This window comes from Sphaeramia orbicularis, chromosome 8, assembly GCF_902148855.1.
Source record: "Sphaeramia orbicularis chromosome 8, fSphaOr1.1, whole genome shotgun sequence".
Classification (NCBI taxonomy): domain Eukaryota; kingdom Metazoa; phylum Chordata; class Actinopteri; order Kurtiformes; family Apogonidae; genus Sphaeramia; species Sphaeramia orbicularis.
In genome coordinates this window covers 52,394,025-52,411,887 of record NC_043964.1, presented here as the reverse complement: position 1 = coordinate 52,411,887, position 17,863 = coordinate 52,394,025, and the positions used below count along the sequence as shown (strand labels likewise).

General features: G+C 37.5%; 1 protein-coding gene across 2 annotated transcripts in view; it reads right to left on the bottom strand.

Moving 5' to 3' along the window:
- LOC115424594 (tetratricopeptide repeat protein 39A) overlaps window positions 1-17,863 on the bottom strand; it is a 57,483-nt gene that overhangs the window by 23,929 nt on the left and 15,691 nt on the right. Inside the window, exons 3-8 of one of the 2 annotated variants that reach the window (XM_030141950.1) lie at window positions 17,191-17,322; window positions 8,497-8,555; window positions 6,003-6,070; window positions 5,842-5,906; window positions 2,819-2,918; window positions 2,659-2,724 (exon numbers count right to left, since the gene is read on the bottom strand). In XM_030141950.1, the coding sequence (XP_029997810.1) occupies window positions 2,659-2,724; window positions 2,819-2,918; window positions 5,842-5,906; window positions 6,003-6,070; window positions 8,497-8,555; window positions 17,191-17,322 (490 nt within the window). The remainder of the gene's footprint in view (window positions 1-2,658; window positions 2,725-2,818; window positions 2,919-5,841; window positions 5,907-6,002; window positions 6,071-8,496; window positions 8,556-17,190; window positions 17,323-17,863) is intronic. The other variant, XM_030141951.1, reaches the window with a different exon arrangement.

Below are 17,863 nucleotides of genomic sequence, written 5' to 3'. Positions count from 1 at the left end.
AGGAAACTGTCACAACCTGCTGTTATTTACATTGGTTGGTTGCCCCCGCCCCCGAGGATGAAATTCACTGAGCAGAAGTAGGGATGTAAAAACCAGACGAGTGCTTGATCCCCCCCCCAACAAATCGCACCCTGATTAACTGAACATAAACCCAGTGTGTCCACCCACTGGCATTGATCCAACTCCATGGGTTTAACTGGGGATTCAATGTTGTAGAAGATGACGGTGTTTCCATGGTAACTATGAAGCCTCTGAATGTTCAAATGGGTCATATCTGATGACCATGAAAAGATGAAGAACTGTATTTTACACCAATTATTTACATGCATTGATAGGAATAGTGGATCAGCAGTTTAAAGATGGTGGATGTTTGGGGCTTTATGGGTTAAAATGTGCTCGGTGACAGTTTCATCAAAATGTCAGTGATTTTGACAAAGTTTACGCCAAAGTGCTAAACATGCGGTTCCCACGGGAAATTCACTTAAATTTGCCCCTGATGCATTAAATAACATATGAAGCTGCACTGATGTCCACATTTAGGAAAATATATTGGAAACTTTTGGACTTAGTGACAGATTTAAAGTGACACGGTTTTAATTCTTGATCCTATTATGACGTAAGGACCAATGTGTCTAGAAAACAAGTCCAATGTTTTTAATACAAGCATTTATTAAACATCACAGTAATAAACGAAACAAATGAGTGCAAACAGAATAATAAAAGAGAAACTTTGATTTTGATCATACATGTGCGTGTTTTCTTGACCTGATAAATGAATGAACATGGGAGCAAATACTTTTTACACTTCTACCCACTGCATTTCATTTTTTACATATTCTTGTACATATGCATAGTTTTGCACACATAGATGTTATAACCTGTGAATATATATCTTGTTCCTTTTTCATTGTTGCCTACCTTCTTTTTTTGCACCATGGGGAGCAGTACTGCAATGTCATTGTATTGCGTACTTAGGCTCTGTTCAGACTGCAGGTAAATGTGTCCCAAATCTGATTTTTTTGTCCATATGTGACCTGTATACGATCTGTTACAGACAGTTTGACCTAGGGCATTAGTGACTTCAGATTTTTTCAGATCGACTTATTTGTCAATAAAGTCGAAGTCGAGTCGACTTGTCGTATGATGACGTCATCACATTGTAACAACACAGATGCACAGCTGATCAACAATGAACAACTTGTACAAACGTTCACTGGAGCATTAACAATGTACAGTAAAGAGCAAAATAAAAACTGGAAAGACACAAGCATCGACGGTTCTTCTCAGACATTTAACCAAACAAAACATAGGTTAACACCTGGAATTTCTGTTAAATTTAACTGAGCAACATAAAGCGGGAAAACGTTAAGACAGCAGCAGAAAAGACACACAGCATGTTAGAGAAAAGAGCGAATTGTCTGAATGAAATAAATGAACAGAACAATCCAAACACACTGGCTGTCCAGATTATTCTTCAGTATCAGTGGTGCTTCCATGGTTCACAGAACAGAACTGAGACCAGAGTTTTTCTAGATCACAGTCAGTTTAGTTCTTACTCTGAGTCGTCTTCTTCCTTCAGTCTGATGCGCGGGGTCGTTTTTTTTTTTTTTTTTTTTAAAGCCACTTTGTGGAATTTTTTGACCCGCCCCGCAAATAAAGTGACATTTTTGGACCCGCACTGACCTGAGCCGGGTCCACTGATCCGCACATCACTACCGCTCACTGCGCTCCATGTTTTCATGTAGAAAGATGAGAGTATCAATGACGGCTCATGTGCTGTCGGGTGATTGAAGGGAGAGAGAGAATAACACACGACTAGTTGGGCGGCCATGTGCTGCTACTCACACTGGTGTGTGAATGCGTGTGAATGTTCGGTGGTGGTGGGAGGGGCCGTAGGAGCAGACTGGCAGCCACACTTCTGTCAGTCTGCCCCAGGGCAGCTGTGGATACAAATGTAGTTTACCACCACCAGAGGGAGAATATGAGAGCGAATGAATAATGGATCCTCTGTACGCGCTTTGAGTATGCGTTCATAGAAAAGCCCTATATAAATCTAATCCATTAGTATTATTATTATTATTATTATTATTATTATTAGTCGACTCTTCCAAAGTAACGTCGACTTGTGCCACAGACGTCGACGTGTCAACAAACCGACTTTTCAGTCAATGCCCTTGTTTGAACAGCCCTAATCTGACCCAGGCCACTTTCATATGAGGTCCTAAATCTGATATGTATCTGATATTTTCCAATGCGACTTCAGTCTGAACGGCCAGGTCACATTTATCCGACCTTTACGTCACTGAAATGCGACAAATGTCACAATTCTGCATCCCAGGAAGAGGAACAGTGGGAAAAAACATACTTACTTCCGTAAACACAGTGCATGCCTGTGTGGTCACATGTTCCGTCAGGACCTCTTTTGTGCATGTGGGTCACTTCAGGGTCGCATTCAGTTCAGACTCAAAACTGATAGAAGTCACATTTAATTTGGAATATGAACGAGCACACAAAAAAAATCGGATTTCACCCAAAAATCTGAATTGTGGATTAAGACCTACTGTCTGAACATAGCCTTAGTATGCCTGTGCAATGACATTAAAGGTTTCCCTTATCTTATCTTATCTTATCTTATGGAGGAAATGCACATTGTTGTACCTTGTCTCCAGAGAAGCCCGCAAACTCCAAAACTTTGAGTATACGAGGAGGAAACAAGGAGAGAGTCTGTCAATGAAAAACAAAAGGAGCAGATATGAAAGTGTTATTAAGACAAACCTATGGAATATTTGGGCTGTTGTAATCGAGTAATGCCACTTACCAGATTAAATGCACCTATTCCAAAGGAGATTCCTCCCTCTAAGTGAAGATGACTAGGTCCTTTGGGACAACTGTGAGATTTTATGAAGGAATGAAGATCTCTGAGGGACACAAGGCAGCTAGGTCAGTTATGAAAGAACACATCAGTGACAAAATATGCAATCGCAGAACAAAATGTAATCAAATCAGGTTACAGTCCTCATTTACAGACAGGCAACTATAAAAAAACACTACAAATCTCAGTGATATTTTCTAACAGATCCTTCCTGTCTGAGCATTAATAACATCTGTGTTGTCTGTACGCTGTGTGTTAGAGTCTGTGTTCAACTCTGTGAAGCATTAGGTCCAGGGGAGGAGGAAAAGAACAGTTCAGCAATGTAGCGCAATATTTCATTTCATGATACTGTATTGATGTCAAAAAGTACTGTATTGATATTTTTAGGTATTTATTCAAATGTGGACATGGGGAGGTTCATTTTTGATTTTTGGTTTTCTTTTTTGTTTATCAAGCTCTTTTATTTCTATATTCACGTGGGTATTTTGCTCTTTGGTTTTTATATTCATATGAGTATTTTTGCTCTTTTATTTCCATATTCACATGGGTATTTTGCTCTTTCATTTCTATTTTCACGTGGGTATTTTGCTCTTTTATTTTTATATTCACATGGGTATTTTGCTCCTTTATTTCCATATTCACCTGAGTATTTTACTCTTTTTATTTCTATATTCACATGGGTATTTTGCTCTTTGATTTTTATATTCATATAGGTGTTTTTGCTCTTAATTTTATATTCATATGGGTGTTTTTGCTCTTTTATTTCCATATTCACATGGGTATTTTACTCTTTTTATTTCTATATTCACATGGGTATTTTGCTCTTTGATTTTTATATTCATATAGGTGTTTTTGCTCTTATTTTTATATTCATATGGGTGTTTTTGCTCTTTTATTTCCATATTCACATGGGTATTTTGCTCTTTTATTTCTATATTCACGTGGGTATTTTGCTCTTTTATTTCCATATTGACATGGGTAATTTGCTCTTTTATTTCTATATTCACAGGGGTAATTTGCTCTTTTATTACCTCGCCCCTTGAAGGGGAGGCAAGGGGTATTGTTTTTGGGCAAGTTTGCTTATTTGTTTGTTTGTTTGTTAACACTGTAGCACCAAAACTATTGGGTCAATTAATACCAAATTGGCTTTATAGATTGCCAGTGATCCAGAATAGATCTGAGTACATTTTGGGAAAAGTAGGTCAAAGTTCAAACTTTTAATGAATTTTTAAAATCTTTTTTCTTCTCCTATTTACTTACAATGGGCGACATTTCAAATGTCTATAAAAACATCAATTTTGTTTCAATATACTTCAAACTTGTCACATATGGTGACATCAGCACATGCATAGACATGATGACATCAGCTGGATTGATGCCAAAATAAGCTACGATACATGCGAGGGGCCGAGTTTGTTGTGCCTGGAACCACTTGTTTATATATTCACATGAGTGTTTTACTTTGTAGTAAAAAAAGTAGTGTTGTGATATTGCAGGTCATGCATGTAGTTTTTTTTTTTTAATTTTTAAACTGAAACTGTTTTGTTAAATAATGGTTATTTCAATCATTGTAAAAGCACTTTTTACTGTCTGAAAGACGCAGATGTTAGTTCCTTTGTTTTCAGGGACTGTCCACTATACATTCTATTCACAACTAGTAAAATATGAACATTTGAGCAGGATCTGAAACTGTAACGTCTGTAAAACATAATTCAATTTATTTATTAATTTTTTGTGTGTGTGTTTTGGACCGGTAAAGCCGGATGTTAAACCTGTATTTATCCAAATCCTGCACTTCAAGTTTTTATAGAGGAAAGTTTTGTGATAAAGCATTAGATCCTGTTCTGCTCAAATCAAAATGTGTTTAGTATTTGTGCATATTTTTGGGGTAATTAAAAATTTCCAGTAAATAATCTTTTAAAAAAAGAAACAAAACAAACCAAAAAAATATTGCCTTGTTAACAGTATTGTGATATATCATGATAGATCATATCATGATCCTAGTATTGTGATTAGTATCATATCACCAGATTCTTGCCAATACACAGCCCTAACCAGGTCTGTTTCCACGCAGCTGGTTTTATTTGCATTTTTAATGCATAAAAAAATGCTGCTGTGTCAAAGCAGAATAAAAAAAGGCCAAAAGGTTTGTTTGTTTTGTTGGATCAAATATTAGACAGAGGCTTTGACAAACACAGAAGTAGCTGGAAGAGTTTGAAATGTTGCATAATCCAGAACAGCAGCTCAGTTTGAGGGGAAACCACTTAAACCAGCTCCAGCTGTTTGACAAAATATGTCCAACATCCATCACCTGTAGAATCAACAACTACAACAGAGAACAGTCTGATAATGAAGACACAGCTTTTAATATTTACAGTAGCAGACAGAAAAACAGACATTTACATGTTCTTTTGTCTATTTTGTGAAAACAGATTTTAAATTTGTGATACATTTAGATGGAAGACCCAACTACGGAAGCAAATGGAAAAAGTTTCAGGAAATAAATGGACCAAATCCGTCACATAGAAAAGAAGGCACAAGCTGTAAGTAAGTAAGTAAGTAAGTAAGTAAGTAAGTAAGTAAGTAAGTAAGTAAGTAAGTAAGTAAGTAAGTAAGTAAGTAAGTAAGTAAGTAAGTAAGGTAAGTAAATTACGTTAAGTAAGTTAAAGACAGACAGACAGAGATAGATAGATAGATAGATAGATAGATAGATAGATAGATAGATAGATAGATAGATAGATAGATAGATAGATAGATAGATAGATAGATAGATAGATAGATAGATAGATAGATAGATAGATAGATAGATAGATAGATAGAAAGAAAGAAAGAAAGAAAGAAAGAAAGAAAGAAAGAAAGAAAGAAAGAAAGAAAGAAAGAAAGAAAGAAAGAAAGACAGACAGACAGACAGACAGACAGACAGACAGACAGACAGACAGACAGACAGACATATTCCTCTGATCACTTACTTGTAAATCAGGTAACTGTTTCGGACTTTGATGCCTCCTTTGATGAAACTCACCATATTTTCATCCTAGAAGAACATTATAGAACTTACATCTTTTCCATCGTGGACAGATTCTCAGTAAAACAGCTGATCCTGTTATTGATACGTATGTGTTCACTGCACCTGGAGGAAGGTGAGAGCTGCCCTTTGGAGTTGGCACTCAGCATAACACACTTCAGCATGGAGCTGCACTGTGGAAACACACACACACACACACACATGCACACGCACACACACACACACACACACACACACACACACACACACACACACATATATATTTTCTAATAAATTCCAGATGACGCTCATGCAGTCTACCTGTCGTTCCAGGGGCTCTAGAGCTGTTTGGTTTTTGCTTGTCCACATCTGAGTGACTGCTCTGTCCTATTTAGACTGACATCTGACAACAGCACATAAACACCAGGCTGAGGCCCAGCTTTACCTTCTGTTAGACCTGGTGGCCTGTTAATCAACCTTGTGATTTTGATTTTGATAAAAGCACATTAACTGAAGGTGTAGTCAGCCATGGCATCATCTAAATAAAGGATTAAATCTGACATGTGAAATAATAATTATAATAATAACAATAATGGACTGGATTTCTGTGGTGCTTTTCAAAGCACCCAAAGTGTTTTACCTTATTGTCCATTATTCATTCGCTCTCACATTCACTCTGGTGGTGTTAAACTATATCTGTATCCACAGCTGCCCTGGGGCGTGGCTGACGGAGGCATGGCTAATAATCCACACTAAACGGCCCCTCCCACCACCACCAAACATTCACAGCATTCATACACCAGTGTGAGTGACACTGGAGGGAAGGTGGGTGAAGTGTCTTAACTAAGAACACTACGGCACATGACTAGGACAGAGCGGGACTCGAACCGCCAACCCTTTGGTTATTGGACGACCCGCTCTAAACCCAAAATGGTGGATTTCTAACATGGGTTTTACACATGAATAGATTTTTTTTTTCCATTTCTCCATACAACTATGCTGTGCATATGTTTTTAGACTAGACTAGACTAGACTAGACTAGACTAGACTAGACTAGACTAGACTAGACTAGATTAGATTAGATTAGATAGAACTTTATTGATCCTTTGGGCAGAATCCTCAGGAAATTGCAGCACAAACACCAAATACACACACAAGAAATACCACAAGAAAATAACAAAACAATAACTATAAAAACAGTTGTAAAACACAACATGCTGCGTACTTTTAATCCCCCTCGGCCAAATAAAGTATCAGATTCTGTTGAAAGTTCCAGCCCTATAATTTAGATTAGATTGTCTTTGAGTAAAACTTATTACCTACATATTTACATGTGAAAGTACTCAGATATTATAACTGCACAAGGACATTGGACCTGGAAAAAGTAGGTCAAGGTCACCTGTTTTCAATATTCTTCTGCTCCATGACAAGATGCATCCACAGGATAAATTTGGTGCGAATACGTCAATGCATTCTACAGATAATGTGATTATGTCATTGAAAAGACAGACGGACGACAAATTGATTACAATACCCTTTGGCCGAGGGGTAAAAATTGCAATTGCACATTGGAAAGTACTAGTAGAAACACATGGCAAAGTAGTAATAATAATTATAATAAGTAGCTTATTTTGTTATAATAAAATATTATTGTATGCATAAAATGTTAATAATAATAATAATAATAATAATAGTCATATTTGGAGATACATGTTTGCAAAAGACTAAATTTTGAGACGTAAAAACTTTTTATATTTCCCCTGAGATCTAGTGCAGTAAATGTGTGAAAAAGAAAAAAAACTCAGATGAGTACCTAAAGTTTAAAAAGATGTTAAAGTCATTTGAAAAAACTTGGAGATCTCCCTTAAGTTACACCGAAACCTTGACATCTCTGCCTGATCCTGATGACTGAGCCCCCCCCCCCCCCCCCGTTTTTTTTTTTGTTTTTTTCCTCTTTCTGTTTTACATTAGCTACTTATTTTTCTTCAAGTAGGCAACTGTATCTATTCTGTACCGATTGCAGGTCAGTATTGGATTTACATTAAGAATTGTCTTCTTTTGGGTAGGGTGAGTATGTGGGAGGGATAAAAAGAAAAATGAAAGAATGGAAGTCCTTTTAATCACAGTGCACGGTCATGCTGGTGCCTGTGAAATTGCCTCCAATAAAGGAAGTTAATAAAAAAAAATAAATAAATAAATAAGTAAGATGTACATGTGCTTATGTACTCAGCTGATGACAGTGCTGTGGAGTTTTGTGCTGGGTGACATGTTTCTTGATGTCAGGTAACTATTCTACAGTGAATGGGTGCTAGTGTTTTACAATGTTGCTGCTGTAGAGGAGCAAAACAGAGACACTGCAACAACTTTCACAGAAAAAAAAAACATAAGTCTAGAATCTTCCAAAAAAAAAAAAAAAAAAAAAAAAAAAACATGTAAAAGTTAGAAGTAGAGGTTGGATAACACTAAAGAAAACCCTACTTCCTGCAAAAATAGACAGACTTTACATGAGCACAAACTTTAAATACAGAAAGTTTAGTTGAGTGAAAGAACTTAGCTACAATCCAACCATGTAATATATTCTCCTGTGGTGTGATATTATTGTTCCATTTAGGCCTTTTACCTTCACTCAGTGATTCCCCAGCTGTCTTGTTGGTCAAACCTGGAGACTTCTTTCTAAACCTGAAACATAAAAACATGTTTAATGTCAGTAGATCACACTGTGTTATTGTTCCTGTGATAAAACCACATGTGGTCTAACATACAATTAATTTACATGCATGTGAAAACCCTTTATATGGTGGCTTCTCTCATGCAAACCCAGTCAAATTGGTAATATAGTTCAGACACCGGGCTGGTCGACATGTAAATGCATCCATGAAAATCAGCTTTTTACAGCTTGCATACTGCAGAGGAAAGGTGAGCAGCACCTCAGGTTATAAAAGTTCTATGATGAGGAATTTTAACTCTTTCAGTGCCATGGGCCGATTCAATCGGCTTTATGAAAACAACCTGTAAAGTGCCACGGGCCGATCAGATTGGCTTTGGAGAACACGCCACATTTGTGTACAAACAAACCATCCACCCCCATTTCTTTCTCACATTTCGATGACGTTCTTTCTGTGCTCTGCTGCTGCTCTGCTACTACACCTTTCTCACCTTCATACTCGGTAAAACTGCACCACATCCACACATTATTATGCATCACTTCAGATCTACACCATAGCACACCGTTAGCCTCATGGCATAATTACTGAAGTCATCCACAAATGGACAAAAGTATGTGGACACATTGAATTCAGGTGTTTCTTTTCTAACAGGGGTCTGGGATACAAAACAATAATGACTAATGTCAGAATATAGTTTTATATTATGGGATAAATATCGTTGCATTGGTTCCTTTGGTTTAACTCTTTCAGTGCCACGGGCCGATCAGATCGGCTTTGGAGAAAACGCCATATCTGTGTACAAACAAACCATCCACCCCCATTTCTTTCTCACATTTCGATGACGTTCTTTCTGTGTCCCCCTTTTGAGACCAAGCAGACGGGAATTTGAGGTCACGCGACCGAATAATATTTTTATATGTTTTTAATGTTTCTTATTCTCCGGTGTTTCATCAGAGGGAGCCCTCCATGCCGGGGGGCGGCTGTGGACTCCGGGGGCTGTGGCGCCTTCTCTCACTGGGGTCCGCTCCTTTCTGGTGGGTGGGGGTCCCAGTTGGCCCTCTCCCACTAGTTGGGATGCGGGGCTGTGTTGCTGGTGCCTGGTGCCGGGGTCGGCGGCTGCCTCCTGGTGCGGACGGCTCCCTGAGACAGCGCCTCCTAAATTGATGTTTTACTTTTACTTGTACATTTTTGTTCTGGTCTACCCGTGCTCAGTCAGTCTTCTTAAGTATGTGTGAGCTTGTGGGTTTGCATGTATATGTGTGTGTGTGTGTGTGTGTGTGTTTGTGTGTGTGTGTGCGGGTGAGTGGGTGGGTGTGGGTGGGGGGCGGTACTGATTTTTAAACTGATATGTAAAGCACTTTGTGCTACAGTTTGTAATATATGAAAAGTGCTATATAAATAAAGATTATTATTATTATTATTATTATTATTATTATTATTATTATTATTATTATGAATTATGCAAATTATGATCAATAATGAATCGGCTGCGTCCGGTGCGTTTTGAATCTAATTAGCAATCGGTCGGATGTTACCGAGCGGTTTCCTGCAGGATTCTTCAAATATTATAAAAACGATGCAAAATACTGAAAAACGGCCAAATTCTGTGGCACTTTTAAGGCTTATCAGCCCCTTAACTGTCTGGCACTGAAAGAGTTAAAGGCTCTGGAAATGTGGCTGGAAATAGCACAAATGCAAATGTGGTATCACAGTTAAGTGTCACATAAACCTTTGTAAACAAACATTTAGGGCTGCGACAAAACACTGTCCAAAATCAGCTCATTCTGCGACCTTTTTTATACTGTAGATCAGGGCTCTCAAACATACGGCCCGCCAAAGGTTCCAATTTGGCCCGTGGGATGAATTTACAAAGTGCTAAAATTCCACAGTCAAGGCTGTGGAACTCATTTTAGTTCAGGTTCCACATACAGACCAATATGATGTACAGTAAAATAATAACAGCAGAATAACTGACAAAAAAAAGAAGGACTTCATATTTTCTTCTTGTTTTGATGTGAGAAAAATAATATTACATTATGCCTATAAATAATACAAACTTAATTTTTTTTGTTGTTTTAGTGCAAAAAATAACATTAAATAATGTAAATACTTACATTTACAAACTATCCTGTAACAATAAAATGTGAATAATCTGAACAAATATGAAAAACCTGAAATGTCTAAAGAAAATTAAGCACAGTTTTAACTATTTTCTGCCTGTTCCTCAGTGTTTAGTGTCTTTGTAGATCTGATCCATAATGCACATGTAGAAATGATAAGTTGAGGCAGAATATTGTTGCACTTAATTTTCTTTTTTTTTTTTTTTTAATTTAAATTTCAGTTTTTTCAGGTTATTCACATTTTTTGGATAGCTTATAATAGTAAGTATTTTCACAATTTAATTGGGTTTTTTGCACTAAAACACAGACAAAAATTTGGAGGTGTCATTATTTATAGGTTATTCTGTTATTATTTTACTGGTCCGGCCCACTAGAGACCAAACTGGGCTGAATGTGGCTCCTGAAAGAAAATGAGTTTTGAGAGCCCTGCTGTAGATCATGTTCTGAGTTACATCTCGTTTATGGAGAGAAATTTGTTTCTTTATTCATCAATCAAAAAGAATGGATTTGCAATTAAAAAGAATAGATTTGCAACCAAAAAAGAGATTTGAGAGCAAAAGACAGTAAGTGGCAATAAAAAAAAAAAGATAATTTTGCTTATAAATCAGTCTTCTTTGCTTGTGAGTTAAAGACTTTTCCTTGAGACTTCAAAACTTTTGACTGAAAATCACTCCACTTTGTTTGCAACTTCAAAAGTTTTGCTTGCGAATTTAACTGCACTTAATGGGCGGGGCCTTGGCTGATGGATGAGACAAGAGTTTCTATTGGTGGGTTTGACCTGGCTCCACCTTCCACGTTAAACCCACTCCTCTCTTATGTTGCTGGGAGCTCAGCTGATAGTCTGTTACTCTGTGAAATTGAAATGTGTCCCATAAGTAATGAATTCCACTAAATATCGTCGGTTACAGCCTGTACATTCACAGTCTGAGCAGAGAATGGAATGAGTGAGTGAGTTACAGGGAGGAGTTGAGAGACAGCGGGTGCATGTTGAGGCACCGGCATCGCTTGCGGCTCACTTTCAGTGCCTCCACACTTGTTAGCTACAGTATAAATAAGGCTAAACATGTTTGTCAATCCTTACGTATTACAGTCTGATAAGTAGGGCTGTCAAAATCAATGCATTAACATGGATTAATCCATCATCCTGATTAATCTGATGAAAAAATTTTAACAAAATTAACCCATCTGCAGCACAGACTGACTCTGAACATCTCTGCCAATGCATCTGGGTCAGTTTGTCCGAGCAGAGTTAATGTTAACGCCAAAACACAGTAATGTCCCATCAGAGAGCGAACTTTCATTGATTGCCATTCCAACATTTATTTCAATATAAAGTAGCTCCTTGTTTTGGATAATCCCTTATGGTCCAACTCAAGCAAAAATGTATTTAAAAGTAAAAATGTGGGTCACTTAGCAACACTAATCTGTCAAATTGTCTCTAAAATGTCCCATCAGAGAGATTTGGAATACCATGTTTTGACCCTTATTAATATTGATGTTTCTATGTCTGACCCTCATGAACAGACATTTTACAGCTGTAGACATGATGTGCCCTCTTTTTGTATGCAAACCGTAGTCACAGTAAAAAAAAAATAATTACAGAACAATAATGGCTAATGTCAGAATTTACTTTTATATTATGGGATAAATATCATTGCATTGGTTAGTTTGGTTTAAATTGTTATCTTTGTTTCCAAAATGCCTCAGAGATGGTTTGGACTTCATTTCTGTCAACATTGATTTTGTTGTTGTTTTTCTTTATCCATGACTATGAATTTAAATGTTCTTCCTCTAAATTTCTAAAATATTTTTCCTGCTCTGACTGTAAATAATAATTTTCTACCATATATAACCACCTACTTTCATCACATCTGACTGAGGAAGAAAAACCTCCCATTAAACTTTAAGGAAATATTGATTATGGGTCAAAACACAGTAATGTCCCGTCAGAGAGCGAACTTTCATTGATTGCCATTCCAACATTTGTTTCAATATAAAGTAGCTCCTTGTTTTGGATAATCCCTTATGGTCCAACTAAAGCAAAAATGCACTAAAAAGTAAAAATGTGGGTCATTTAGCAACACTAATCTGTCAAATTGTCTCTAAAATGTCCCGTCAGAGATATTTTGGATACCGTGTTTTGACCCACATGAACAAATGGTCAGTTGATCCGGTGGTGACAGGCAGCAGAACTAACCCATAAAGATGGAAAACACTAAACAGTACATTGGCTTGCTGGTTGGAAATATGAGGAGAAAAAATCCCAAGACGGAACAGTTGTTTACAGTTGTTTTGTTGAAACTGTTGAAGGTGTTTAATAAACCTGTTAAGTACAGATATATTCACCTTCTTTCTTTAGTTTGTTCATGCAAAATGAAACATGATTAATATAGATTAAAAATGAATGATATTTAAGCATGATTAATCAAAAGTAATCCACAGCAACCCTGTGATTAATCTGATTAATATTTTTAATCGTTTGACAGCACTACTAAGTCACTTCTGATAACACATTTTTGTAGACTTGCCTTCATGTGATGTTGTCTCTTTTTAATGTTTTTAATGTTGAGTATTTCATTTTACCCTGTTTTGGTTCTTCATTTATACTGACATACATGATGTTGTTTTATTCCACTTCTTCATTTCGCATTGATCTGACAGCATCATGTTCTGTTATTTCTGCCCTCTCCACTATGATACATTCAAAGTTAGTCATGTTTTCATGTTTGCTGTGCTCATCTCTTTTATTGTGTTGTGTTGTTTGCTATGTTTTATTCTGCTGTTGTGCACTTTTGCTTTGTCTGTCAAAGCACTATGTAAACTCAGTTTTTAAAGGTGCTATATAGATAAAGTTATTATTATTATTATTACTTTTGAGATAATAAGCTCGTAAGAGCATAGAAGGAAAGGTAATTTCAAACAACTTTGAAGCAGATGTGTGTATCAGTGGTGGGTGTTAAACTCTGGAATTCTCTTTATAATGAGCTGAAGGACTGTAAAAACATATTCCAACTGAAAAAAGTGCATAAAGAAAGAACAATGAGATTATGTGAACAGTTATAAGTATTTACATTTTGCTTCATATTTGTATTGCATCATGTGATATATTTATTTGCTTATTTTGGTCTGATATAATGTTTTTGCATCATTTTGTCAGGTATATGTTTACCTGTGTTTTGTACTTCCTGGACATGTAGTTTTACACTTGGTTTTGTATTCATTTTGTATTATCTTTGGATGTGTTTAGTTTGGTTTGTCTGACTTTCAACAGTACAATTTTATAGCTAGTTGTGTATGGCTAACCATTAAGGCTATTATTATTTAGAAGGGGGCAGGAAATACAAGATTTTCTTCGTCCTGCTCCTTTTTGTACATGACTGTGTATATGTTTGTTCACCTGATGCTTATTGAATGTTTGCTGATGAAATGCACAACCATAAACGAAATAAATGAAATGAAAAAAAACAAAGGGCTCTATACAATTTTACTGTTATCTAGAGAAAGCCTAAACTCCATAGTAGGCTCCTGTGTATTTAGATTTCCAGAGGCTTAAAATGTTGTCGTAGTGCACAGAAATGTTCCTTAGGCTGTATTCACACCTGGACAGTCCTTTGGTCCACTTATTTGGTTTGGATCGAATACGGACTTTATTTTTTTGTTTGGGTCGGATCGCATTCTCATTGCACTTTTTGCTAGTGGACCAAACTTTGTAAACATTGGACAGAAAAGTCAGGGGCGGGGTGAATCAGAGACGCACTGCCTAATATGGGCATCTGACCAAATGTCAATGAGACATTCAATCTCCTCATTGGTCCACGTCTGTCCACAGCTCATGGCTGCTGCTTTTAGCTCTGGATACCCAGGCGGTTCAGCTACTTCCAGTTTTGTTGATTACCCACAATGCCATGCTTGCTATGGTGGCTCATCAAGCACGAAAAGGTGTATGGTTCTTTGGTTTGTTTCGGCTTGAGAACAGTTATATTCACAGCAGTAGTGAACCGGCCCAGAGTCCGTTTGGAAACCAGAGTTCACATGTTTGTATTCACACCTAAAAAAAGTCCAAACTTTTGTGGTGTCACTACAAAAAGACACGTGCGCCCATGGAAAGTTTTCAAAACGTGGTGGACAAATGTACGCGTGAGTGGAAAATTTTGGACATTCTGGGAAATAATATACATATTCTGGGAAAAAGTTACATATTTATATATGATAAATTAATACTGAGAAATAGTTGCATGTGAATATATGCTGTCCAGAGAGAGAGAGACCAGAGACCAGTAAAATTTTACCCTATCATGGACAAAGCCAAAAAGGCGGGCTCCAACATGACTAGAATAATGTTCTAAATATGGTAAAAAGGGGTGTGGTCTATAACTAAAACCCAACCTATTTTTGGGCAAATAAAATGCTGCATTTCCACTACGTGGAACCGGCTCGACTCAACTCGACTTGGCTTGATTCGACTCAGGTACCAGGTCCTATTCCTGGAGACCGTTTCAATTACAGGATACTACTGACCTTACAGTACCTGGACGTCATAGCGATGCAGTGCGTTATTTCCGTGTCGTCTGCATGAGAGTTGGTGATAACCTCGCTCATTGTGTGTTGTCTCATCAAATTCATGCTGATTTTTTATGTCGGCCACCAAAGACTGAATCTCCTGAGTGAATGGTGTAGTTTTTTGGGCTGTCATCATGTGGATTAACCTACCGCTACATTTACTGTAAACTTCTGCATCTGTTTTTTGAAAAACGGTGGGTCACAGAGACAACTCTGACCAGTCAGTGGTCTGCAGTGTTTACACGTCACATTTTAGTATCTGGTCCTCAATCTTGGAACCTCGGCGGAGGTGATACCAAAAAAACTAGTACCGGGTACCAGATTCCAGGTCCTTTTTTGTAATGGAAATGCAAAAAAGCCTAGTCGAGTCAAGCCGAGCCGGTACCACGTAGTGGAAACGTGGCCAAAACGGTCTCCCAGAGCGAAAAAGTCAGTTGTTTCTGCAGATATCTACTCAGTGTTTATTTTACGTATGAATAAACACTTCATGCGGTTCCAATTCTGCTCGATCTCCGACTTTGACTTGACTCTTTGTGCATTTACTTAATGAAGCTCTGCTACATAGATTAGGGAGTACAGAGACATAAATTCAACAGTACAGTGTGGAAGAGCGTCACAGGGAATAAAGATGTCTCCCACTTGCAGCTGCAAATTTTACACGACACTTTCCGGGGAAACGAACTCTGGTCCATTTTAAACTGACCAAATGAAGTAGGTCTGAATACACCCTTAGTAATCCTCTAGTGCAGTGTTTTTCAATCTTGGGGTCGGGACCCCACATGGGGTTGCCTGGAATTCAAATGGGGTTGCCTGAAATTTCTAGTAATTGATAAAAAAATCAAAAAACCCCAACTTACTAATAAAAAATATATGTTAAATTGACAGAGACAATCCCAATCCATAAAAGACAAACTGAGCCTGAAACTGCAGCACTGTGGTTCTGTTTATCATTCAAATGTTCATTGTGGTCAGTTTCAGATGCTGCAGTTCTTTCATAATTCATAATTCATAATTCATAGTTTGAGTTCTTGTTTGTTCAGTATTAATTGTCCTCCTTGTTAATCCAAGCAGGACTGACTGTACATATCCTGACCAAGGAAAATCAAATTCTCCCTTTGTGCAGTAATCTACCCCTGGATTTACTGCCTCCATCCAGAATAATATACATTATATAGACTAAATGTCCACTGAAATTAACCTTTATTTGAAACATAGTATCGCAAACTATTAAAAGATCAAAAACAAATTAATTTTAGCAACATAAAAAAAATAAATAAAAAAAAAAAGGCTCCGTTTTGAATGTCTGGGAAATTTGTGATGTTAAAATGGGGTCACGAGCCAAAAAAGGTTGGGAACCACTGCCCTGGTAGGTCATGTTCTGTCAAAGACGGTCACGTTCACATCAGTCCCATCATAAAAAATAAGACCAATGGCCCTGTAGCTTACCGGCCAATTTAAAAGCTTTGGGAAATGTATCCAGATGCCATTTATTATCACTCAGTTCTGTGTATTTATTATATTACAGAAATAGCCCATGTTTTGGTCATATTCCAATCAGATCTGTAAAAAATTCCAATTCCAACTTGATATCACTGATACTGATTTATTGGATCAATCCACTTCCTATCTGTTATAATGGGAAAATTTTTCAAAGTGGCACCAAATCCAGAATCAGATCCGGATCGAAATAATTTCAATACCTTGTGTTGACATCATCATGCAGAAGCTGTATACCAAGTTTGAAGTCAATCAGAATTGTAGTTTTGGAGAAAAAGACGATTGAAATTTTTGTAACGGATGACAGACGACGACAGACGACGACAGACGACAACGACGCTGGACGCTGCATGACGACAACAGCTTACGGCCTGTCGGCTAAAAATGTAAGCTAAAAACGACAGAGATAGAAAAGTTCATCTTGGTTTGCTTTTAAGGCCGTTTTTTTCTGTAATGAAAACCTGTGCTGACCTCTGACAGACCTCCTGGGCACTCTTCATGGTATTTCCTGCATTAGTGATGTCATCATGCTGGAAGGTCATCATGGCCTGCATTTCCAACACGGTGGCGTAGATGAGAGCGTGGTACATACTCTCATTTACTCTACGAAGGAAACAGAGCAAACACAGGCCATGTTTGTGGGATAGTTACTGTCCAACCTGCACATTCTCCTGTTTCATAAAGATAAGGGTTCCTATCTCTGGCTCGTCTGTCACCTCAGTCTTCCTTGTGCATAGTGTTTATTTTGCTGCATAAGCTGCTGAATCACTCGCTACTTGGGCGTCAGCTTCAGTAAACACTTCATATCCTGGAGTAGTGAAGTTTAACCAGAGCCGCCCTCGTGTCTTGGCTGAGAGGAAGCCAATGAGTTTACAGGCCACATCACAAAAGTTTCTTATCGCCACCAAGTAACACTGACATCACACTAAAGCACACCACGATGAATGTGCAGAAACCAAGATGACAAACTGCTGTGCATATACACTTAAAGCTGTACAGCAGGTTAACCCTTTAACCCCTGACGTGTCTGTGGTGAGCGTTCTGAATGGATGATTTATTTTCAATATTCATACAAATTCAACTATTTGCTCAATAGGAAAAGTTACAAAACGTGCTGATAGAATAGATCTTGTTCTTTCCATAG